The 24,941-nt window shown below is 42.0% G+C and overlaps 2 protein-coding genes across 4 annotated transcripts; one reads left to right on the top strand and one right to left on the bottom strand.

The window, feature by feature from the left end:
* Positions 1 to 590: 590 nt before the first annotated feature.
* On the bottom strand, positions 591 to 4,005 carry LOC136792076 (uncharacterized). The gene is given in 4 exon segments (XM_067006904.1): positions 591 to 774; positions 3,260 to 3,485; positions 3,567 to 3,764; positions 3,930 to 4,005. Coding segments are annotated over 4 exon segments (684 nt in total).
* LOC131765010 (elongation factor-like GTPase 1) lies at positions 3,148 to 18,779 on the top strand. Of its 3 annotated transcripts, XM_067007385.1 has the most exons (7): positions 3,148 to 3,603; positions 3,855 to 4,188; positions 4,374 to 4,483; positions 7,162 to 7,229; positions 8,918 to 9,002; positions 9,957 to 10,033; positions 17,558 to 18,778. In XM_067007385.1, the coding sequence occupies exons 3-6, from the start codon at positions 4,393 to 4,395 to the stop codon at positions 9,962 to 9,964; spliced, it is 252 nt and encodes an 83-aa protein (XP_066863486.1). In that variant the 5' UTR covers positions 3,148 to 3,603; positions 3,855 to 4,188; positions 4,374 to 4,392; the 3' UTR covers positions 9,965 to 10,033; positions 17,558 to 18,778. The 3 variants fall into 3 exon arrangements, 2 of the variants coding, with proteins under 2 accessions (XP_066863486.1, XP_066863487.1); XM_067007386.1 differs by having other exon boundaries at positions 3,165 to 3,603; positions 4,028 to 4,483; positions 17,558 to 18,779; XR_010835440.1 differs by lacking the exons at positions 3,148 to 3,603; positions 8,918 to 9,002; positions 9,957 to 10,033 and having other exon boundaries at positions 4,064 to 4,188; positions 17,558 to 17,783.
* The last annotated feature ends 6,162 nt before the right edge of the window (positions 18,780 to 24,941 follow it).

Here is a 24,941-nt window from a genome sequence, read left to right as displayed (position 1 = left end):
TAACTGAGTCACTTTGCTGTACAGCATTGCAAATCAACGATACTTCAATAAAAAAATAAAATAAAATAAAAAATAAATAGTACATAAAAAGGTCATCTTGGCTAAAGTTAGAAAACAGATCAGAGATGCAAAAGCTAGAGTAGATACAAACATAACCATTAGGAAGCTGCTGCATTCTTCTAGGTTCTGGTCACGACGGAAAGCAGATAAACACGAGAGATTTTAGCAGGTTAAGAAAAATAATCAATAGAACTTTTTATATATCCCCTTTCCTTCTCATTTTTCTCATTTAACTTAATTCACATCTTTATGTTTCCCTCAAGTTGTGACTCAACTAGTCTCTTGCTTCGTAGACTGGTTCAACTAAATCAACTAAATGGTTTAAAGAGTTAAAAACAAAAACACCTTATTAAAATCAGAAGAGTGGGACTGGGATTGACATATACACACTAATATGTATAAAATGGATAACTAATAAGAATCTTCTGTATAAAACATAAATTTAAAAAATTCAAAAATTCAAAAAACAAAAACAAAAAAACCCAGAAGAGTGGGGAGAAAAATAGGTAAAGCAAACAGTTTCTTGATATTTACTTAAATGTTGTTATTCCTTCCATTTTACCACTATATGCTCAAAATTATTCCTTGGGCTTCAGACTCTGAGGTGGAAGAACACTGCCATACAGAGGATATTTTCCCAAACATTCAGCTGTGGGACAAGGCACGTCAGAATTTTCATAAATCCTTGTGGTTCCATGTGGGCAATGATGTCGCCTATGCAAACATAAATAACTTATCATAGTTTAACTCACATGAGCAATTGTATATACACATTGCAGAGAAAACGATGTTCTGAGATAGATGGTTGTTTTGACTGATATAGTGAAAGACACAGACATTTGAAAAGATTTAGTTACATAGTATGAAAAAAAAAGATTCAAACAGCAAGATGAAAAAGTAACAGATGCAGGTCAAAATTTCCCTGAAGGGGTCTCTTGACAATCTTGACCCTCCTAAAGAGAGGCAATGTATTGAAATATTAATGAGTTTCTTCTCCTTGTTTTTTTCCCCTCCTTTATTTCAAGCAGGTAGTCAGGTCCCTGATATTTCCTTCTTGCAGGACTTTTGGAAGGGCCGAGGATAAAAGCTGCCTGAAGTCAACACGTTCTCTTGTCTTTTTATTTATTTTTATTTTTATTTTTTATTTTTTTGCTGGTATGCGGACCTCTCACTGTTGTGGCTTCTCCCGTTGTGAGTACAGGCTCCGGACGCACAGGCTCATGGGCCCAGCCGCTCCGAGGCATGTGGGATCTTCCCGGACCGGGGAATGAACCGTGTCCCCTGCATCGGCAGGCGGATTCTCAACCACTGCGCCACCAGGAAAGCCCTCTCCTGTCTTTATAAAAACAATTCATGAAGAGATGAAATCAGATGTCCTTCTGGAAATGAGGTCCTAAGAGGAAACAGATGGTCCTGGACTGCAAAAGAGGGAAGAGGGGACGATTCCCCAGAGAGAGGAAGGAGGTAGAAGATGAGGGGGAGGGAGTTCTTAGAAGAGCGGGGGTCTTTGCCTCATTCTAACAGTGTTCCAGGAGGTGGCCAGATATCAAGAGTTGGCTAGGTGGAACCCTAGTGGCTCTCAGCTTTGCCAAGATTCTTGTACATCAAACATAAACTTCAGGGCTTCCCTGGTGGCGCAGTGGTTGAGAGTCTGCCTGCCGATGCAGGGGACAAGGGTTCGTGCCCCAGTCCGGGAAGATTCCACATGCCTCGGAGTGGCTAGGCCCTTGAGCCATGGCTGCTGAGTCTTCGCGTCTGGAGCCTGTGCTCCACAACAGGAGAGGCCACAGCAGTGACAGGACTGTGTACCGCAAAAAGAAAAACATAAACTTCAAAGCAGCAGTGGCACCACTCTTGAAGGGATTATGCGAACTTCAGCAAGAGACATTTCAGTGGGAAGCATTACCAATGTTTAAAGCCCAGAGAAGATTCCTCTTGCATTGGCAATGCCTCTGCTCCCTGGATGTAAAATTTTACTGCTTGGAGAAAAGGTAGCCTCCAACATAATGAAGACTGAAATTTCCTGACAGCTGGATGGGAAAGGAACTTAGGTTGGATAGAAATTAATTTAAAGATTAGAAAAACAATCAATTTTCTTGCACATCAGGGTTTTCAGATATGAATCAAATCCTCAAAGGTTGACTTATCTTTTAATCTACATCCAATTAGTAATTAAAAACAACATTTATCATGAAACTACGGGGAAACTGCTTTCCATCACCATGTGAAGTGTTTTTCCTTTGGAGGGGATTACAGTATGACAGGATTGACATATTCATACTATTTATTTAGCAAATAGTCGTCTAATCCCTGGGTCAGCAAGGAAGCTGAGAAAGGAGATGACTGCTTACAGGTTAGGCAGGACTCACTGACCAATTCTGGGTTTCAGGAGACTACCTACTACCTTTTCAGTCCGTCAGATCCCAAAGGAAAGCACTTTGGATGGGACTGGGAACGGGAATATGGTCAGGCCGGGATGGAAAACTAGGAACAGAAGAAAGTGTAACATGGGTCGAAAACTCACAGGCTTGCACACCGTTCTACTCTCCTTCCGTTTCCTTTTATTTATTTTTTAAAAATTGTGTGGGCATAGGGGCTTCCCTGGTGGCGCAGTGGTTAAGAATCTGCCTGCCAATGCAGGGGACACGGGTTCGAGCCCTGGTCTCGGAGGATCCCACATGCCGCGGGCCAACTAGGCCCGTGAGCCACAACTGAGCCTGCGCGTCTAGAGCCCGTGCTCCGCAACGAGAGGCCGCGATAGTGAGAGGCCCACGCACCGCGATGAAGAGTGGCCCCCGCTTGCCGGCTACTAGAGAAAGCCCTCTCACAGAAACTAAGACCCAACACAGACAAAAATAAATAAAGTTTAAAAAATATTTTGTGGTCATACACTCTCCCCGTCGGATCAGGTCTCCACACTTGGCAGCCTGACATCCAGCCGCTGCTACACGGGTGTATATCATCTGCCTGGCGCCATAGCATTCCAGTTTGCGCCCCTGGATAGGAGCCGACAAAGCAGAACTGCCTAACCCGCGGTAGCTGGCGGGTGCGCAGCGAGCATCTGCGGACCCGGGGATAAGTGGGACGTCGCTGGGCCCGCATCCTCCATCTTTGCAGGTCGGCTACTCTGAGGGCTCCGTTCCCCGAGACCCCAGCTCGCTTCCAAGCCCCGGAGGTCGCCACACCAGCCCTTTCTTACCCGCAGGAACAAATGTGACACACACACCAGGTCGTCATGCTCCTGGCTCCCGGGGTCAGCTCCACAGCTCCTCCGCACCCGCAGCTTCTGCAACTCCTCCGCACCCGCAGCTTCTGCAACTCCACCGCGCCGGCCTCAGTCCAGGCAACCGGCGGGGCTAGGCTATCGGACGAACCGTCTACTTTCGGAGGCGCCAGACGCGCGGGAGTGTGAAAGGTCGTGCGTCCTCAGCCCCGCCCCCGGCGCGCGGGCGTATGGTGGTCGCGGAGGTCTGGACGCCTGCGACGCGCATCGTGTGGCCGGGCGCCTGGATCCGAGACGGGTTGGGTGGGCGGCGGCAGCCGGTAAGTGCGGTCCCGCAAGCGTCCGGTCGTCCTCTTCCGCCAACTCCAGGCAGTGGCGGTCCTGGGTCGCCGCAGCGGCAGGGCGGGGACGGGGCTAGGGGCCAGCCCAGGCTGGGAGCGTTTGCCGTCCGAGCGTAGTGTCAGGGCCGGGCCGGCCGTTTCTCAGTGCGGACCCGGGATCCTCAAAGAAAAAGGGAGTGAGGATAAAGGGAATGTAGAGTTGAGGGTTTGTTTTTTCTTTGTTTCCCCAGTGTGGAAAGGAATGGAAGACGTTCAGTGCACCTGCACGTGACCCCAAAATTTAGTCGGGAAGCTGGGTGTTTCACCTCCAGTGAAAGCAAGTGGGAGTGATAGGAAAGGCTTGGAAAAAGATCGAGCAGGGGAAGAGAGAGATATCGGCATCTTCTCTCCCTCCTGCATTAAGACCCTTCCAGTATGTAATCGCTGACCTGGAGAAATAATGCTCGAGTACAGAGTACGGGGCAGAGTTCCAGGTGTCACTGTGCACCCAACCCCCACGAGCTTTGTGATTCATCGCAAACGGCCGATCCGGGAGGATGAGTAAACTCCGCAAGTACAGTCGTGGTACAGTATTTGTTGAAGTGCTCAAATTGGACTTGGGCCTGGGTGGGTCTGTCCCTTCAGAAGGAAGCATCCGTTGGGTTCTTACTTTAAGGGACTCGAGAAGTCTTGTCAGCTCCCAGCAGTAGAAACTTTGATCTTTTAACGCCCCGATCTTCAGCCATTTGTAATACGTGTTTAATTAATAGTCACAGGACATAAGTGACCATGGTGCTCAATAGTTTGGATAAGATGATTCAACTCCAGAAAAACACGGCTAACATCAGGAATATCTGTGTCTTGGCTCATGTTGACCATGGTAAGAATCCTTTCTAAGTGGCTTATTTTCAGTAACGAAGGGGGTGCGTCTCCACATGTGTCAGTGGAGTGATGCTGTGGGCAGTTCAGAGTAATCCTTGCTAAGCTGCAAGTCTTATTTCCTTTAAAAGTTTGCTGTGGGAGGATCGCAGCTAACTAGTGATTGTTATTCTTCTATGTAGTATATTTTGTTGTCTTTTAAACGAGAAGTTGAGTTTTTAAGTATTTGTCAAGTATTTTGAAATGGCTTTGTAATGTAACACGTCTGTAGCCTTGACATAATGTCCTCAGAACCTGTGTTATGTGATTCTGTTTAACTCGTCTGATGTTCATGGAACATGTGCTAAATTCGAAGTATTTTGCTAGCTATGTCAGAAGGTAGAGATTTATGCACAGGGCACCAGCCCAGCTATATAGAGAGGTGATTTGGGGGTTGAGGCAGCGCAACATGAGACACGGAAAAAGTAGACTCTAAGGGTTGAGAGAGCTGGAGGGTCGGGAAGCTAGTAATGGGTTAAGAAAAGGGCTTTATAACAGTGTTAGAGATGACCCCTGAAGGGTGATTCAAGATGGCAGATGGGGACACACATTTCAAGTGGGAATAATGTCAGCAAGGGGAGAATGAATGTATGTGACCACAGCACGGGACATGAGAGGGGGGCAGGGATGCATGGTGCTTAGCTTCTCACAGGCATTGCTTTCATACCACAGCATTGCCTCCTGCTAAGCCCGCGCTTGGTTTCAGACTCTCTCTTAGTTCATGCAGCCACAGCAAAGTGATAGGATTGGGAGTGTGAAATAAAACCTATATACCCTCCTGAAGGTGAGGGAGTAGGAGAGAAAAGTGAAGAGGTAGGCTGGGCTGTATCTTAAAGAGCCCTTCGTGCCAGCTAGGCACTAGGATATGGGTTAAGTGCTCCAGCTCTGGAGTTAGACAACCTGAGTTCAAAACTCCATTTCCAGTTACTTGGCCTTTTTGAGCTTCAGTCTGCAGCCTCTGTGTAGTGGAATAAAAACCAAACGCACCTTATCGCATTGTGAGGATTAAATGATGATAATGAGAAGCCCTTGGCAGGTACGTGCTTTACCATGAAGATGGATCATTAGCATTATTTATTATTAGGTAATAGGGAGCCATTGGGAGAACAGAATAAAGCAGGCATGTTGTAAACAAAAAGTACATTAGTAAGAATGGTCCGGTGGAAGTGTTTTGGATGGATTGAAAGGCAGAAAAGACGTTAGGTGGCTATTGCCATTGATATAATAGTTCACGTGAAGTAGTTATGGGAACTAAAAGGAGAGGTGATGGATCACTTTGTAAGTGAAGTCAACTGAGAATGAGGTTTGTATACAAATCTGGTGACATCCTACCCCACGAGTTTCTATAATTATGCTGCTCACGTTTTGAGGACATGAAGTTTGACAAAAGTATGTTCTTTTGCTTTGTGAATTAAATCATGCGGCAAGTCAGTGGCATGTGTGTGTATAGCAAATTCCTTTACAATTTACTATTTTAAAGTATGTTAAAATAATACTATCCTAGAAAATCTGTGATTCATTTATTCATTCAACGGATAATTTATTGAACGTTTCTTATATGCCAAGACTTGTTCTGGTCCTAGGGATACAGTTGTGAATAAAGCAAAGTCCCCGCTTTCTTGACACTTGCATTTTGGGGGGATATATGCTCGCCGTACTTAGAATGTTCCACTCCATTGGAAGCAGGAAAGTGACGCTCTAGGGTTATACGCTGATACGTAATATTTACATGGCAAGCACTTAATACAGTACTAAAGGTTCAAATGGGTACTAGAGTATCATAAGAATTTTTTTTATCATTAGAGTAGATTCCTACGTTTATATTTGAACATAGATACTAGGTAGCCTTGGTCACTGCAGTGTAGCTGATGCCCTCCATTGGCTTGCAAACAGTAGGAGATATGGGTAAATTTCATGAATGTCTTTGCCAAATGGGTATTTTCTTCCAACAGTTTAACTGGCAAAAGCCAGCTGAGGCCATACATGGGGAAATATGGCAAAAGATAATGTTCCATTGCCTTGTGGTGATGTTTTACCCAGTATATCATTCAGAGGAAAAAATGATTGCTGTGCTATCCTTTTGTCATGCTGAGCTATCAAGAGTTTAAGTTTATAGGCCTGGACACAGTTATGGATATCTGATGACTGATGCAATCATTACAATAAACTTGATCAAATTCTTGGTCGGACAGATTTGAGTAACTGTAAAAGTTGTTTGTCAGATGTTTTATATTTTGATTGGTACAGTGGTTTGTCTTATCACCTAAGAGTCTGTGTATTTTGCTCTGTGTAAATTATGCCTCAATTAAAAAAATTTTTTCTGTCCTTAATAAAAAATGTTGCTTGATGGATTTTAAACTGAGGTTGATCCGCAGGGTTGGCAATACAGATTACAGCACTGTGGAGTGCTGGAATCTGTGTCCTTCTAGATGATGTTTTGTTCAAAGTTCTAATTAAAATGCCCATTGTATCTCGATTCACTTAGTATAGGTAAATAGGAAATATTTGCTAAACCAGTTCTATGGTAGATGTTAAATTTGTTGAAACAATCTACCTACCTCACCCTTTAAAAAAATCGATTTAAATTAATATTTAATGTTAATGTTAATTAACATTTAATATTTAATGTTACTTTAACAGGAAAAACTACTCTGGCTGACTGTCTTATATCTAGCAATGGCATCATCTCCAGTCGCCTGGCAGGCAAGGTATGTTATATTTGATATATACTTGCATTTCAGTAAGTATTAGCAAATCTACAATGTGATGTTCTTAAAGATCGAAAAAATATAAAGCATAGTTCATGCATCTAAGAAGCTGCCAATTCATTTAGCAAGATAAAATAGATTGTTGAGAAAAAGTTATTTCTAGATTGCTTTATGTTACTTTATATTAATATTTTATGTGCAAGAAAGAGCTTTTGCAACCAGTCATTTGATAACCTGGCATGACTGTGGAAAATTTCACAGGTGGAAGAGATGCTTCACAGTGGGTAATAATGTGGATAAAATGCATAAAGGCTAATTTGTGGATTGTGCTTGATTTGAGTGGAACGTTTGCCTATACTGAGAGAGAAAAAGGTACAGGTACAAAAAATGTATCAGATTACAAAGACCTTGAAGGCTAACCTAAGTACCAAAGGAAGGCTTCTGAAGCCTGAGGGTCATGATGAAGATCATGTTTTAGGAAATGAAATGATAGAGACCTTTGTTTTTAACTGTGAACTGAAAGAAATTGGAATAATTTATTTGCAGTAGAAAGGTAGAGATGTTCCTCCCTTCAGTGAATTTACAGTATAGTCAGCAGGAGTTATCAGGTGACTGATAATATAGAGAAGAGGAGATAGAGAAGCAAAATTGAAATTAAAAAGTAGACCTAAGATACTGAAGGAAGACTTGGGCATTTGAGGCACGTTGGGTGGGGAACTGGCCCATGATACTGTCTATAGCAGGCTAAAAAAACTGGGTTGAATGAAATAATAAAGTGCTTTTATTTTTCCCAGTTGAGAAGTGAGAAAAAGTACAATAACTCTAAAGTGAGTAGATGAAAGGAAATAATAAACCATAAATTAATGAAGTAGAAAAGATCAATAAAGCCACAATTTGTTCTTCAAAAAGATTAATACAGCTAACAAATATGATACAGTGATGGTGGACACGTCATAATACATTTAAAGAGTGAATCCTAATGTAAGTTATGGACTTTAATTAATAATAGTGTATTGATATTGGTTCATTAATTGTAACATATATCACACTATACACTAATATAAGATGTAACTAATAAGGGGAACTGTGTGTGGGAGGGGATGCTTGGGAACCTCTTTACTTTCCAGTCAATTTTTCTTTTCTTTTTTTTTTTTTTGTTTGTTTGTGGTACGTGGGCCTCTCACTGTTGTGGCCTCTCCCGTTACGGAGCACAGGCTCCAGATGCGCAGGCTCTGCGACCATGGCTCACGGGCCTAGCCGCTCTGCGGCATATGGGATCTTCCCAGACCGTGGCATAAACCCGTGTCCCCTGCATCGGCAGGCGGACTCTCAACCACTACGCTACCAGGGAAGCCCTCAAGTTTTGTATAAACTTAAAATTGCTCTAAAAAGATAAAGCCTATTAATTTAAAAAAAGTTACTAGCAACGTAGACAGTTTATGATTGTCTTGCATTACAACTGATATAAAGTTCAACACTGATCAGGAGAAAGGAAAGGTGGAAGAAAGAAGTGGTACTAGGAAAGAAAAATGCTGCAGAGATTAAGAAGGTAATAATGGACAAAACGAACAATTTCATGGCAATAAGACTAAAAAGTTAAGTGTTTAAAACAAAAATCCAAATCAGTCATTTTAATATTACATTTTAATTCATTGGGAAATAAGGATGCATATGTTGCATTTTTACAGTTAAGGTACATGGACAGCAGAGAGGATGAACATGTCCGAGGGATCACGATGAAATCCAGTGCCATTTCACTACATTATGCAAAAGGTAAATCGATCTGTGTTTTAAAGAACAATGGTTTTTGTATCTTTTGTGTCCTTCTTTCTCTTCCTGAATTAGTTTCAGGCCTCAGGTTTTTTGCTTTACATTCCACAAATTTCATTCTGACCTTTCCAGATGATCTGTTGTCAGATCAGAGTCAGGCTGTCCAGATTTGAATACAGATGGGGACATCTGACTGGCTTGAGGGCAGAAGAACTGGCAGCTCACAGGTGCCCCCTTCCACCCAGGTGATTGTATAGATTTCTTTAGAGGAAGGTCTGGAGTGTTAGAACCTTGCTGGTTCAGCCTTATTGTCCCATGTCCTCGCTAGGTCCTCCTTCTGTCCTATGGCCTGCCTATTAGATCTAGAGTCTTATTTACTTGACTGTGTATGCATTGCCATGATCACTATAGTTTTAATCCCCAGATCAGGATGCCATTTTGACAGTAACACTTCCAGGAATTTATCTGACAGAAACAGTCATACAGGCACATGAGATATATGTTCATTGACATTCACCCAACAGTTTGTATTAGGGAAAAGAATGCCAACAACCTTAAATAGTTAAGGAAAATAGTTAAAGAAAATAGTGAAATAGTTAAGGAAAATAGTTAAGTAAACTGATACATCCATGCTGTGAAATGCTATGCAGCTGTTCAAGCAACTGTTTGACCTATATGTAATTATATAGAAAACGTAAAGTAGGAGACAAAAAGCAAGTTGCAGAGTAAATACTTATAAGATATGAATGTGTTTTAGTAATAAGAATATATTATATATATAGATAAAGGTGTCTGGAAGGAAACACCAGAACCTTAACTGTAGTTATTAGGGGCTGCATTATGTGAAACTTAACACTTTTCAAAATATTTATTTTGCACTGTTTGGAAACTTTACACAAAATGTGAATTTTTATAACTAGAAGAAAATAATAAAGCTATATTTCATTTTCCTAATAGACCTGTGATTTATCCTTCATATCTCTGGGACTGACACCAAGGGTTGTACTATATGGGACATGACTCTTCTCTTTGAGGTAAGTCTTACAGTGTTTTTAAACTAAACCAGTTTTGAAGCTTTTAGGTACATGAATTCCCAGTGTTTAGTATTTAAACTGATGCCTTATTTTTTAAATTAATTTTATTGTTTTAATATTTATTTTTGGCTGTGCTGGGTCTTCGTTTCTGTGCTAGGGCTTTATCTTGCTGCGGCAAGCAGGGGCCACTCTTCATCACGGTGCACAGGCCTCTCACTATCGCGGCCTCTCTTGTTGCAGAGCACAGGCTTCAGACACACAGGCTCAGTAGTTGTGGCTCATGGGCCTAGTTGCTCCGCGGCATGTGGGATCTTCTGAGACCAGGGCTCGAACCCGTGTCCCCTGCATTGGCAGGCAGATTCTCAACCAGTGTGCCATGAGGGAAGCTCCTGATGCCTTATTTTTTAAAAACTACCTCTCACCTTTTAAACATCCTCATTCTGTGATCCAGTGAATGGGTCAGTGGTCAGTTTATTTCTTTTCTCTCCTTATTTTTATAGATTTTAAGAGCTTTGTAGCCTTCCTTTTTCCACACTCATATTATTAGTCTGTTTTCATTTGAAGATTACTTTAGTGTCAATTTTAGTTGCTCTCTGGACTTTGTCTCCAGTTCCTTCACCACCACCCCCCCCTTTTTTTTGCAGTACGCGGGCCTCTCACTGTTGTGGCCTCTCCCATTGAGAAGCACAGGCTCCGGACGCGCTGGCTCAGCAGCCATGGCTCACGAGCCTAGCTGCTCTGCGGCATGTGGGATCTTCCCAGACCGGGGCACGAACCCGTGTCCCCTGCATCGGAAGGCGGACTCGCAACCACTGCGCCACCTGGGAAGCCCTCCCTCACCCCTTTTTAAACCATTTTATTAAGGTTTACTTTATGTATCATCACCTTTAGTCATTCCAGTTCCCTTTTGTCTTTGTGGTACAGTGTTGCAGGAAAATGGCTATAGGTCCCAGGGAATTGAATGGTCTAATCTTTATTTTGTTGAACTGTATGACCTTGGATAACTTGCTTTCAGAGTGTCCTAGATATACTTTCTCGATTGCACAGAGCAGAGGCTTAAGCTAGCTTGGGTTGGGGTGGGATGGCTTATTAACAGAATATGTGTGAAATGATACTGGAAACAAGAGTCATGAAAATCCAAAAGCAGGAGCATTATTGGAATGACATCTCAAAGAAACTGAAGGCAGATGTTGATTCTGGTTCCAGGATGGCTCTAGAGACCATCAGTAAAAGTTAACGGATCTTCCCTCTGGAACTCCACCATCATCCTTGGGTTGAGTTCTCTGTTTTTATCTGTTTTCACCCTGTAAGTCTTTTCTCTATTTTATAGCTTTTGCCTACCCTTAGTGCCTCCATCTTCATAAACTCCCCTTTCCCTGACCCCTCCTCTCAACTCCTGTTTTTTTCCCGTAGTTCTGTTGCTTACTGCTGCTTTCTCCTACGTTTACGAGCATACATCTCAAGAGCAGGATGTTGCTCAGCTTGTGTTTTGATGCCAGGCTATGGCAGAGGTTGCACCTATGGACTGCCAGTCTGTAGTTGGATGGTCATCTTCTAGTCTGATCAGTGGTGATTGGAGTGGAGCCATAAAGTATTCAACATGTTTCTTTGTGACCATGATGGCCTAGAAGGGGCTGTGGGTTAGGCAGTCACCACACTTGACAGTTAGAGCCTTGCTTTCCACATCTGCAAAATGGGGGTGGAAGTTGGGGATGTTGACTGAGACATGTTCTCAAAACATCCGAGAGATCAGATACATTCTCATCACTATCTCAGCATTGACTCTCTGGAATGGGGCACTTCCTGCTGTGAAGGTGGGACAACCTGAAGGGGATCTCCCTTCTGGAGGAGGGAGACCTGATGGTTGAAGAAACTCTGCAGGTGATTTTTGTGTTTACCACTTCTTCCCTCCTTCCCATGCCCCTTCCAAATGCCCTGTTAGTTGAGGATCTCTGTACTAAATGTTAATAAAGTGCTTTCTGGTTTTGACTCTTAATTTAACCAGCTTTCAAAAATGTTTTCAAATCCTCACTTGGATTGAAAGATAAGGTATTTTTCTAGTTTAAGGTAAACAAATAAGCTTACCAAAACTATGCATATTACAGATAGAGTGTTGAAAACCATCAAGGTGATATTCGTATCTTAGCATTTTCCAGGGCCCCAGTTCTTCCTTGAGAAAATGGAGCCTCTCTCATCTTTACATCTGTGACTAAAATTTGGTATAAATGTTGGGACCATATTGTTAAATCTTGTTATTTTCCTATTTCTTAGCCACCTCTCTTTGTGCCCTTCTCATAAGGATACTATACATTTATCTGGTCATTTCAAGAGTTAGGAAATAATCCCAATCCCAGTATACATTCTATAAAAAAATCCTAAGAGGATATAATACCTTTGAATCCTTTAGCCTAGGATGCAACTATAGATGAGAGAAATGTATTCAGATGGATTAAATACTTAGAAATTCCTGGACTGTTGTTGTCTGAAGGCCTGTTGTTGTCATTTCTACCCTGTAGCTGTTCTTTATACCTGTGAGCAAATATTGCTATTGCAGAACTTCTGAAATGAAGTTTTCACTCTAAGTCGTCTTTTTAAAAATTTTAAATAAATTTACAAGTTTATATGTATTATAGAAAATTCAGTATGTTGTAGAATATACATTAAAACACAAGACTGAAATAAAAATTACTTCTAGTTTATCACCAGTTCTTTTATACTTTCAGTTCTTACATTTAATCCTACCATAATTGTACACGTGTTATGTGTATACATGCAAACTGTGAGGTAGATGTCTAACTTAAATTCCCCCCCAAAGAGTTAACTACTTATTCCAACACCAGCCTAATTTGATTATTAAGTACTATATTATTAGTTCTTGACATGGTGCTGGTGTCAACAGCTCTGCATGAATGAGGCAGTCTGGGTGGGACTGTTATGAGTTAGAGAGTAGCCTCTGCCCACCCATGAAACACCGCCCACTACCTGGCTGTGGGCTAGTGTAGTCAGCTGCAGCTGACTGATGCCCCGTATTTTTGTTTTGTTTTGTTTTGTTTTTTCAAGAAAACTTGGCATCAAGATTTTTTTGTAAAATCCTCCAATTTTTAAAATACTGGCAACATAGTAAAAATTGGGGGCTTCCCTGGTGGCACAGTGGTTGGGAGTCTGCCTGCCGATGCAGGGGACACGGGTTCGTGCCCCGGTCTGGGAAGATCCCACGTGCTGCCGAGCGGCTGGGCCCGTGAGCCATGGCTGCTGAGCCTGCACGTCTGGAGTCTGTGTTCTGCAACGGGAGAGGCCATGGCAGTGAGAGGCCCGCGTACCGCAAAAAAAAAAAAAATTTTGTAAAGCACTATGTAGAACAAATTGCAGTTGGCGTTAACATACAGGCTTTCAGTTTGTACTTCAGGCATATGTGCTAGCTAGCTAACTACCTGGTTCAGTGGGATACTCAGTATTTACCCAGGTGGCAGCCACACTGTAGCTTGGATGTACTCCAAATGTGGAGACCAAGGATATGGCAGGGCTTTCTGCAGAGAGATCCATGTGCAGGTTCACCTCTTTATAAACACCTCCATAGGGGTTGTGGTTGTGGGCAAGTGGAGAGTTTACACCCACGTAAGTTTCAACTCTGTGGCTCTCTGGTCTTAATCTCTTAACACTAGGCCGCGGGGAAACTGATTCATGCCATCCAGATTCACACAAGGCCGACATGTATCAGTCGCTTCCCTTACCTTCCAGATATGTGAACATTAACCCGAGGTTCTGATTTCTGTCGTCTTCCTTTGGGACCCAGGTGGGAGGGAAGGGTTCCATTGTCCCTTGTTTGACTAAAGATCAGATTATTTCCTCTTAACATAATGAATGCTTTACTTTGTGATGCATTCAGTTGATGCCAGATCTAAGAAAATGGGTGCACGATAGTTGGATTCTGAGCCAGATGCCTCATATGCGTGATTTTGTTTGATCCTCACAGCAATCGTGTGAGATGGATGTTATCCTCATTTTACATGTATGCAAGATGGAGTTCACAGGGGTTAAGAAACTCCCCTGAAGACAGAGTAGTTAGCATGTGGTAGTAGTCCTGGGAGCCAAGTAATTACATTTGCAGACTCGTCGTTTGCACCAGGAGTCTTTGGAAATCAGTCAGTCCCCAGTCCCCATTCATTAATACTTTGGCACCTGGCTCATCGTTTTCCTTTTTACCCAGATCCACCAGGGTAGCTTTTACCGTTTCTGAAAATGACCTCTCCAACGGCATGGCTTCATCAGTAGTGACGTGTAGATCTCCACTTCACCCTCCCTCTGGCATGGCTACTTTCTGGATTTTAGCATCATCCAGAACTGTTCATCTTTGACATTTCAAATTCAAACACTCCCTTCTCCACAATCTTTACTCTTCCCAGCTCTCTTGCCTGCGTAGCAAGGTACCCATTCTTTGATTTCAGAAAGTCCTTCAGTCTCGAGCTGCATCACTGTCCTTCATTTACTTCCTGCCTCATACAACCCAGATTTGTCTTTTTGCTGACAGTCTTGCCAAGGTCCTCAGTTTGCTTTCTTCACCTTCTGTCCTCCCAGTAAAACTCTACCCTGATAGAGCTAACTCTCTCCACTTTTTTCTCCTCATACTTGTGCTGGGTTATCGGCTGGTCCTTGGGCTGCTGGCAGAATTCCAGTATGTTGTCTGTCGGGCCTTGCTCATTCTCTCCAACAGCTCTCTTAAACCTTCTAGTCTCTTCAGTCCACCTCTCAGTCCCTCTCCTACAATCTCAGCAGACATTTTTACGTTCTGTTTCACAGAAAATGGGAGCATTCTCTCAACCTTTTGCCACTGCCCCTCAAACTGTAACATTATTAGCATCCTTGCTTGCCTCCTGTCACTGAGACTTGTGCTCTGGACTTATCTCCTTTGTCCTGGTGCCTGTCAGCTCTTAAGCATGCTAAAGTCTCTCATCTTAAGTGTGTGTGCACGCATGTATCTCTCTCTGTGTCACTCTAACTCTTAGTCAAAGGTGTGCTGCTGTTACTGTTTCAGTTGTTCTAACAATAGGCCCCATGCTTTATGGTAATGGCACATCTTAGCAATGTGAAATTGAGTGAAAGATAGCTGGTCCTTGATCTCTGACTTTCTCTCCAGGGTGATGTGAACATAGAGAAGTTCTGAGTAGGTTGCAGAGGTTTAGAACCCTTATATGGGTTCCAGGAAGTGAACATCAATCTTTTTTCACTCCAGGGTTTCTTATTCTGGTTCTTAGCCAAATGAACAAACAAGTGTTGTTTCCTCTGCTGCAAAGTGTAGAGGCATCTGTGACCTTCATAGGAAGTGACTAAGGTGGTAGATAGACCCGGGTGTGTTTCTGTCTTGCAACTGCTTTTGTGACCTTGGGTAAATGTCTTCCCTTGTGGGGGCTTTAGCATGTTTAGGAAATGAAGGGTTGGGCTGCAAAAATGCTGAATGACTTCAAGAATCTCATAACTTTTGTTTTATGTGATGGTAGCAGATAGAACCCTGAACCTTGCTAGCACTGCTCACTTTTCTCTGGTTTATTTGGTTGGGACCCTGGTGCTTATCCTAAAGGGTAGCTGTGAGACTGATGCTGTGAGACCTGACAGTAAAAGACTCGATTAAGGAGGCACACGGGGCCATTGTTCCAGGGCACAGGTTCTTTGACTTTGTTTAGAGATGTCCACAGTGCTCTCTGGTTGGAGTCTTCCCTGGTGGGTGCATCAGAGCCAGAATTCCTTACAAAGCAATTTGCATGAAAAGAGGAAGCAGGAGAAGGAGTGGTATTGAAGAAGGCAGTCTTGCTGATTGATGGCAGAATTTCCCACCGAGCCCACTGCATTTTGGAATCCTTAACCTAGTGTTCAGAAATTCACTACCAGTGGAATCTTGGCATGTGAGATTAAATATATGCCATCTTGAGGATCGGGGTTAAAGGTATGACTTTGAAGGTAGATGGGTTTGAACTTTCACTCTTCCATTTTGAATTCTTTGATCTTAGGCAATTTACCTTAGAGTTGGATTCTAGCTGGATGTTCTTCAGAAAGATATTTTACTTTTCCGTGCCCTAGCTTCCTGCTCTGTAAAATTGGCCTAATGGTAGTAACTACTGCAAGCGTTGTTGTAAGAAAACATTAGATAATGTCTATAAAATGTTTAGAACAGTGCCAGATAGTGCCCAGATAGGCACTCCACAAATGTGAGCTGTGGCTTTGGTTACTACAGTGTTGTTGTTTTATCATTATCAGTGTCACACAAGGCACTAATCAGGTCATCAAGTTGTTAACATCACACTGGGGAAATTCCTTTAAATGGCCCATAAGTTATAACATTCAGCCCTGTAGTAGTTCTGGAGCACACAAAAGTTGAAAAACACTGAGTTAAGAGGAGGAGCAAAAGTAAAGTATAGGTATATTCAGGTGTTTGATCATTTAAGTAATGATTATGCCATTAAAAGAGAATTGTATCAGATTTATCAATGAATGGGGAATGAGTATAGAATTCTAATGAACTACCGGTTTTCTGGCTGGTTTACTTAATTATCTTGTATTGATAATATGATGTCTCTGTAACCTAGGGTGGCCAGGAGTTCTGGTTTGCCTGGGACTGACTTAAGGCTTAGTGGGACGAGGGACTGACGTTGGCGTTTGACGGGATGTGAGACTTTCAGTGCTAAAACAGGACACATAGGCATGAGTCATGCCCTCAGCTTACAACTTTGTTGTGAGGATTAAAGAATACAGTATATCAAATGTGAGAGCACGTAGCACACTTGCTTGGCACTTAGTAGCTGCTCTTTAAATTTGTGACTTAGAATTGACTGTAAGTCTTGCTGTGCATATTCACACACTGCTCTTTGAGAAGTTGTAGGGAAGTAGTTGGCTACCTGCTTTGTGTCTTTTCCATTAGTTTCTTGTAGTCCCAATTTCCTAATCTGCACAGTGAGTAGAGGAATGTTTATGTTGTATGGATATTTTAAGGGCTCAATAATGTGTGATGAGCACAAGTGTTTAGCACAGTGCCTGGCTCACAGTAGCTCTTGATAAGTGGTTACTAGATTATTAGAAAAATACAATCCTTTAAACTTTTATACCGATGCTGTTTGTTTTTGGTTTTTTTTTTTTTTTTTTTTTCTTTTTTGCGGTACGCGGGCCTCTCACTGTTGTGGCCTCTCCCACTGCAGAGCACAGGCTCCGGACATGCAGGCTCAGCAGCCATGGTTCATGGGCCCAGCCGCTCCGCAGCATGTGGGATCTTCCTGGACCGGGGCACGAACCCGTGTCCCCTGCATCGGCAGGCGGACTCTCAACCGCTGAGCCACCAGGGAAGCCCACTGATGCTGTTTGGAATCGATAGTTCCATCGTTGGGAATTCCTAAATTGGAATGGTAGCTGTTGATTGAGCTTTTGTCTTCTTTAGCTTTATTCAGTCATTTCTTAGAAGCTCTCTTACTCAGGGTTGCCTGAGGAAGAGTACTGTATACTTGCACAACTGAAAATGTGTGTCTTCCAATTTCATTTCAGGTGAGGAGGAGTACCTGATTAATCTGATAGACTCTCCAGGACATGTGGATTTCTCCTCAGAAGTATCGACGGCTGTTTGCATTTGTGATGGGTGCATTATTGTGGATGCTGTGGAAGGGGTCTGTCCGCAGGTAGTGGATTGTAACATGGAAATATTTAACTGCTTAAAGAAGGTGTGGGGAGAGAGGAGGAACTGACTGCCGATGACTCTGCCACTTGGGACATTTCACTGACCATCAGAAAGCTGGTTTTACATTTCACATTTGGTAGTGTTCTGGTCTGTGATGGAGTTAAATCCCCCAAGATTTGAAGGGGTAGTAGAGAGAATGACTTTAAGGTACCTTGATGTGTCTGTCATGTCCTCTTGGAGAAGAACTCAGCAAAAATGGGAGAGGTGTTTAGGAGGATCTGGAGGTTTCACTCTGGTGGAAAAGTTTCTGAACTGTGAGAGGTAATTGATAGCAAGATACTGAGTGTCTTCTGTTGGTCTGTCAGTCTACCCCCCCTCCCACCTACACACGCTGTCTCTCTGCCTTCCTCCTCCCCTCTCTTACTCTTCCAGATCCTTAACCTAGACTTTCTTATCTTTCCCACCAAAGTTCAAAAAGTTCACCCCTAAGGCCAGAGTGAGCATGTAACTCGGGTCGACGTGAAACTCAAGAGTGGCTTTCTAAATTCAGTTTTTAAAATAATTTTTCTTTGAAACCTTACGTGTTATCTTTAAAAATGTTGTCACCTTTGTGTCCTACTTCTTAAATGCCCCGATTTGTTTTAATGTTTTTTAAAAAGAATAAGAAAAGGTTTAAATTTCAGGCATACCTCTGAGATATTGCAGTTTTGGTTCTGAGCCACTGCAGTAAAATGAATATCACAGTAAAGCGAGTCACATGAACTTTTTTAGTTTCCCAATGCATATAAGAGTTATGTTTACAGTATATTGAAGTCTCTTACGTATGCAATAGCATTATGTCTAAAAAACAAATGTATGTACCTTAATTTAAAAAATACTGTATTGCTAAAAAATGCTAACGATTGTTGAGCCTTCTTTGAGTTGCAATGGTAACATCAAAGTTCAGTGATCACAGATTACCACAACAAATAGATGAATAATGAAAATTGTAAAATATTGTGAGAATTCCCAAAACGGGACATAATGACATGAAGTGAGCAAATGCTGTTGGAAAAATGGTCCTAATAAACTTGCTTGATGCAGGGTTGACACAAACCTTCAGTTTGTAAAAAATGCGACATCTGTGAAGCACAGTAAAACAAAAGCACAATGAAATGAGGTTTTCTTGTAGAAATGGAGAAAATTTGATAATTCCAAGAAGATATGCTGTAATTATTCTGTAACTTCCCGTCTGATTGCCTGTAAGGGCACAGGTCCCCCAACTGGAGAAGCACAGCCTTAGTCTTTGTAGTGTCTTAGGTGCCCTGAGAAGACGAGTAAAATGAACAGACCTGACTTTAGAATAGCAGAATAGTGGTTAATGCTGAGAGGTTGTTTATGATCAGGAAGGCATACATAGGGGACTTCTGGGGGAATGTTCTGTTTCTCAACCTGTGTGTTTGCAACATGAGTGTTTGTTTTCTGATTATTTACTGAATAAAATTCAGTAAACTATGTGTGTGTGTGTGTGTGTGTGTGTGTGTGTGTGTGTGTAAAATTCCACAAAACTCTTCACTGTCTCCACGAAACTCTTCACTGTGTTTTTTTAAAAAATAAATTTATTTATTTTTGGCTGTGCTGGGTCTTGGCAGCTGCGTGTGGGCTTTTCTCCAGTTGCAGCATTGTGGTGCGCAGGCTTCTCACTGCCGTGGCCTCTCCTGTTGCGGAGCACGGGCTCTAGGCATGCGGGCTTCCGCAGTAGTGGCTCGCGGGCTCCAGAGCGCAGGCTCATTAGCTGTGGTGCACGGGCTTAGTTGCTCCGCAGCATGTGGGATCCTTCCGGACCAGGGCTCGAACCCATGTCCCTGCGTTGGCAGGCAGGTTCCTAACCACTGCGCCACACAGGAAGCCCTCTTCACTGTCTTTTACATAATTTTATTTATCCTTCATAAATAAGTTGTCATTTCCATAAAGGCAAGGACGATTTCTTGTCCGTAGTTCTATGCTTCTGTGTTATATACTTTGTTAATGTCTGTTGAACACCTGTGTCTGACTGGCATGGTCTGAGTTGTGATAAAGGAGTATGGAAATGAGCTGCTTATTAATCAGGATTTTCTCATGTGCTTTACTTATTTCAAATCACGAGCTTTACATTTTTCTTTCTTTTTTAATCAGACACAGGCAGTTCTGCGACAAGCCTGGCTTGAAAACATCGGTCCAGTTTTAGTGATTAATATGATTGATCTATTGAGAGTGGAACTGAAATTCACCCCACAGAGGCCTATTCTCACCTTAAGAATATTTTAGAACAGGTATTTTATCCTTTACTTCGGTATTTGAAAAATTGTGGCTCAAAGAAGAGTTGTAAGGAAGTTGCTGAGTTGAGTATGAGGCATTGCTACAGAAAATTCACTTACTTCGATTCACATGTGTCACAGTCATCATACCAGAAGAGAGGCAGTAGAACAAGTGTCATCTTAGGAGTCCCCTCCATCTCCTGGCAGCATCCTTGAATATAAAGCTTGGACAATAGGTTTCAATGTTCTCTTGTTTAAAATCCTGTAGTTTGGTTTCACAGTGAAGCAATATTAGGAGATTCTTTGGCTTTTTTTATTACCTGTCTTTAGATGAAATTTTACCAAAGCATTCATTTGTTTATTTAGCAAACATTAACATACCTATATGTTGAATGAATGAGTTCTTGGATGTTCACTCTGTGCTAAGGGCTATGACTATAAAGACAGGTCAGAGTCCCTCTTTTCAAAGATCTCACAGTGTGGTAGGGGAGACAAACACTTAAAAGAGATATTTGGAGATCAATGAGATAAACCCTGGATGTGATTTGAGAGCATAAATGAGGGATGCTTCACCCAGACTGGGTCAGGAGGAAAGGGAGAGTTAGGAAAAGTCTCACAAAAGAGGCCTTGAGATGGAAGGGAGGTAGTGTTTGCCAGGTAGAGAATTATGGTAAAGTCCTTCAAGAGAGAAGGAATGAGATACACAAAGTTATAAAGGAAAAAAAGCATAGTACAATGTTTCATTCAAAGAACTGCAAATTATTTGCTATAGTTGAAGAATGAGATCCTGTTAAGTAGTGGTAAGAGGCGGGAGTAGAAAGGAGTATAGAGTTTAGATGATGGTGCACCTTGTATGCCATGCATGGAGGTTTGAAATGTCTTCTTCAAGACGGTGGAGTACCGTTGATGAGACTGACTTGAGAATATTTATTTGCTAAAGAAAGGAAATGATAAAGGTAGAGCAGTGAAAAAGAATGGATCAGTGGATCTAGTTCCCTGAAGAGATAGTCAGGGATGAGTACAGATGAAATACTCCCGCCCTGCAGCACAAGGAGAAGGGCCAGCGGTATTTGTAGATATAGATGGAACTACAGGCTGAATTATGGGGAGCTTGCAGGATTTCTGAATAATAGGTTCCATTTTCTCTCGGAGGTAGGAAATAAGATTACGTACTTGAGAGTGAAAATAGTTGAGGGTTAGAGGTCAGGAAGAGGGCCTGAAGAGAGGGGCGAACAGTTCAAACATCTGCTGTGAGAACTGGTGAGGGAGTTGACTAAGGTTAAAAAGGAAGATTGTGGGGGTAGGAACCATGAGTTCTAGTGACACCTGGCCCTGGTACTGGAAACCAAGTTGAAGGTACGACAGATTAGTGTCTGCTTTCAACTCATGAGCACAAAAATGACCTTTCAAAAGTATTCCAACTTAGCTTTGCTGGGTGCGGAAAGAATGGGTTGATAGCATATAAGTTAATGATTGTTATAAACGTCATCGCCATCCATGTGTGCTTAATATGAGCTCGAACTGTGACTTACGATTCTAGGCTTAGCAAGGGTTAGACACTGTCTCCTGTCGTGGGCGTGCAAAGCATCTGAATGACATTCTGCCATTTTACCATCTCTCCTAGATTAATGCACTCACAGGAACTCTTTTTTACTTCTAAAGTGCTAGAAGAAAGAGCAGAGAGAGACTGAATCCCAAGTGAATCCAAATTCTGAGCAAGGAGAGCAAGTGTATGACTGGAGCACTGGCTTGGAGGACATGGATGATTCTCACATTTAATTCTCTCCAGACCAGGGAAATGTGGTATTTACAAGTGCAATAGATGGGTGGGGCTTTGGGTAAGTGTTTCAATATAATTAAATCTCTTTGTGGATTTTATATCCAATTTTTAAATTAAACTTTTTATTTTGAGATATTGTAGATTCACATTCAGTCGTAAGAAAGAATACAGAGAGTTCTCTTGTTCCTTTACCTAGTGTCCCTCCAAAGGTAACATCTTGCAGAACTGTAGTGTAATATCACAGCCAGGATATTAACATTGATGTAATCCATCACCTTGAAGAGACTTCCTGTTCCGCTAATATAGCCACACCCACTTCCCTCCCACTTCCAACCCCTCCTTAACGACTGACTCTTCTCTATTTCTATAATTTGTCATTTCAAGAATGTTACACAAATGTAATTGAATAATATAAAACCTTTTCTGGATTGGATTTTCAGCATAATTCTCTAGAGACTTATCTAAGTTGTTGCGTGCATCACTGGTTGGTTCCTTTTTATTGCTTAGTACTATTCCATGTATGGTTGAACCACAGTTTGTTTGACTCTTTACCCACTGAAGGACATCTGGGTTTTTTTCTAGTTTGGGGCTACTATGAGTAAAGCTTCTATAAGCATTCCTGTGTAGGTTTTCATGTGAACATAAGTTTTCTTTTCTCTGGGATGAAAGCCTAGAAGTGCATCAGCTGAGTCCTAGGGTAGTTGTATGTTTACTTTTTAAAGAAACTGTCAAACTGGTGTACCATTTTATATTCCCACTAGCAAAATATGGTGATCCAGTTTCTCCATATCTTCACCCTCATTTAGTATTGTCACTAATTTTTTTTCTTTTTTCTTTTTTTAGCCATTCTGATAGGTGTGTACTGGTATGTTATTATGGTTTTAATTCGCATTTTCCTAACAGCTTGTGATGTTGAACATCTTTTCATGAGCTGACTTGTCATCTGTATATCCTCATGGGTGAAATGTCTTTTCATGTCCATTGCCCATTTTGGTTTTGTTCATGTATTATTGACATATTATATTGGTTTCAAGTGTACTACATAATGATTAACTATGTAAACTAAGTAAACTGAGTAAAATTATTCCTAGGCGTCCAGCCAGCTGTTCCCTTCCCCCTCAGCCTTCTGGGGTTCAACGTTTTACTTCCATATTGAACGTTTTAAAAAACAATTCAGTCCTGAGGAAGCCCACGGAGCTCATATCCCAAATCTGCATCATTATTGGTGGTAATGCAGACACTGGTCTTCTAGTTGCAAAACAATTACTAACTTGATAAATATTAATAGAGGGAAGATTTGCTAAGAACTGTGGAATCAATTCTTTCATTTGCCTTCTTTCACAAATATTTTTTTCCACACATATCAGTACTTGGTCACAAGAAACTAATCTAGGTATTTCCAGCTTGCAAAACTCTTTAGGAGGCCAAGGGAGTGAGGTAGAGTTAAGAAAATCAGAAATGTTTATGAGAATAAGGTGTAACTTTGTGGGTGTATTCATACAATGGAATATTATTCAGCAATAAAAAAAAAAATGAGGGCTTCCCTGGTGGCACAGTGGTTGAGAATCCGCCTGCCAATGCAGGGGACACAGGTTTGAGCCCTGGTCTGGGAAGATCCCACATGCCGCGGAGCAACTAAGCCCATGCGCCATAACTACCGAGCCTGTCCTCCAGAGCTCGCGAGCCACAACTACAGAACCCGCATGCCACAACTACTGAGAGCCATGCGCCCAGAGCCCTTGCTCCACAACAAGAGAAGCCACTGCAGAGAGAAGCCCGTGCACCGCAACAAAACCCAACGCAGCCAAAAATAAATAAATAAATAAATAAAATTTATTTTTAAAAAAGAATGAATGACTGATATACACAATATGGATGAATCTCAGAAATATAAGGTTAACCAAAAGAAGCCAAACACACAAGATTACGTATCGTATGAAGACCAAGAACAGATAGTACTGATGTGTATTAATGGAAATGAAGAAGTAGTTGCCTGGGAGGAGAGGGAAATTGGTTAAAAAAGAGGCAAGAGGAAACTTTGTGGGGGATGAAATGTTATATACCTTGCTTGGGATCACGGTTACATAAGTGCATACAATTGTGAAAACTCATAAAACCGCATGCCTGATAGCTGAGCATTTTATTGTACGTGAATTATACCTCAGTAAAAAAACATTTTTTTAAAGAAATGCACGTATGTCCTGCCTTGAATCGTCAAGGTGTCTTTGTGAAATGTGACAGAGTAGAAAGAGTTAGATTTGGAGACAGACACACTGGGCCCCAATCCAGCTGAAGTACCTTGGGAAAGTCACTTAGCTTTTTTAAGTGTCCACCTCTGCAAGTAAAACTAATCTAATTTACAAGATGGCCATAAGGATTAAATGGAAAATAATAAACTTAGCGCTTTTTTTTTTCCGGTATACGGGCCTCTCACTGTTGTGGCCTCTCCTGTTGTGGAGAGCAGGCTCCGGACGCGCAGGCTCAGTGGCCATGGCTCACGGGCCCAGCCGCTCCGCGGCACGTGGAATCTTCCCGGACCGGGGCACGAACCCGTGTCCCCTGCATCGGCAGGCGGATTCTCAACCACTGCGCCACCAGGGAAGCCCAAACATAGCTATTTTTAAAATTTGTTTTAAATAAACTGTAATCCTGGGGGGCAACTACAAATATATTCCCTTCTCCTTTGCAAATGATACCGTTTGCAACTTTGGACAAAAATTCCTAAATCAAAAGGAAAACCGGGAAAACAATTAACTTAAATCAGTCCCTCTGTGAGGGAGCCTGTGGACACAGTTGGTAACTGTCAATTACTTGGGATTATTACAAAAAAATCTGGCACTTTCTATGCTCATATACAAATGTGTCATCATCGTGTCCTACCTTATCTTTTTACCATGTGTCAAAAGTGAAGGGAAAGGCTGCTTAGAATGGGGATTAAAGAAAAAAACGCTATAATTATTGGAGGGGGTCAGCTTCAACGTTTCTAAAGGAAACTCTCATTTTCACCTTTCTAGATGTCTCCAGGACAAATGATGTATGCAGTTTCAAGACTAATCTGAAGTTTAGATTCAGAATTCATGGAAAAGTAAGAATGGAATTGAAATGCAACTTTAACATTTCTGCTTAATTCCTGCTCCCTGCTAAACATCTTTCATTTCTCGGCCTGATCCACTTTGGAGAAATAGAACCCATTAGGGC

The sequence above is a fragment of the Kogia breviceps genome, chromosome 11 (assembly GCF_026419965.1).
Source record: "Kogia breviceps isolate mKogBre1 chromosome 11, mKogBre1 haplotype 1, whole genome shotgun sequence".
Lineage (NCBI taxonomy): Eukaryota > Metazoa > Chordata > Mammalia > Artiodactyla > Physeteridae > Kogia > Kogia breviceps.
Note: the sequence above shows the minus strand (reverse complement) of the source record. Positions and strands in the feature narration are given on the sequence as shown.

Coding starts and splice junctions, on each gene's coding strand:
- LOC131765010 (XM_067007386.1), top strand. CDS start 4,393: ATGGTGCTCAATAGTTTGGATAAGATGATTCAACTCCAGAAAAACACG. Junction 4,484..7,161: donor CTTGGCTCATGTTGACCATG/GTAAGAATCCTT, acceptor TTACTTTAACAG/GAAAAACTACTCTGGCTGAC. Junction 7,230..8,917: donor CCAGTCGCCTGGCAGGCAAG/GTATGTTATATT, acceptor GCATTTTTACAG/TTAAGGTACATGGACAGCAG.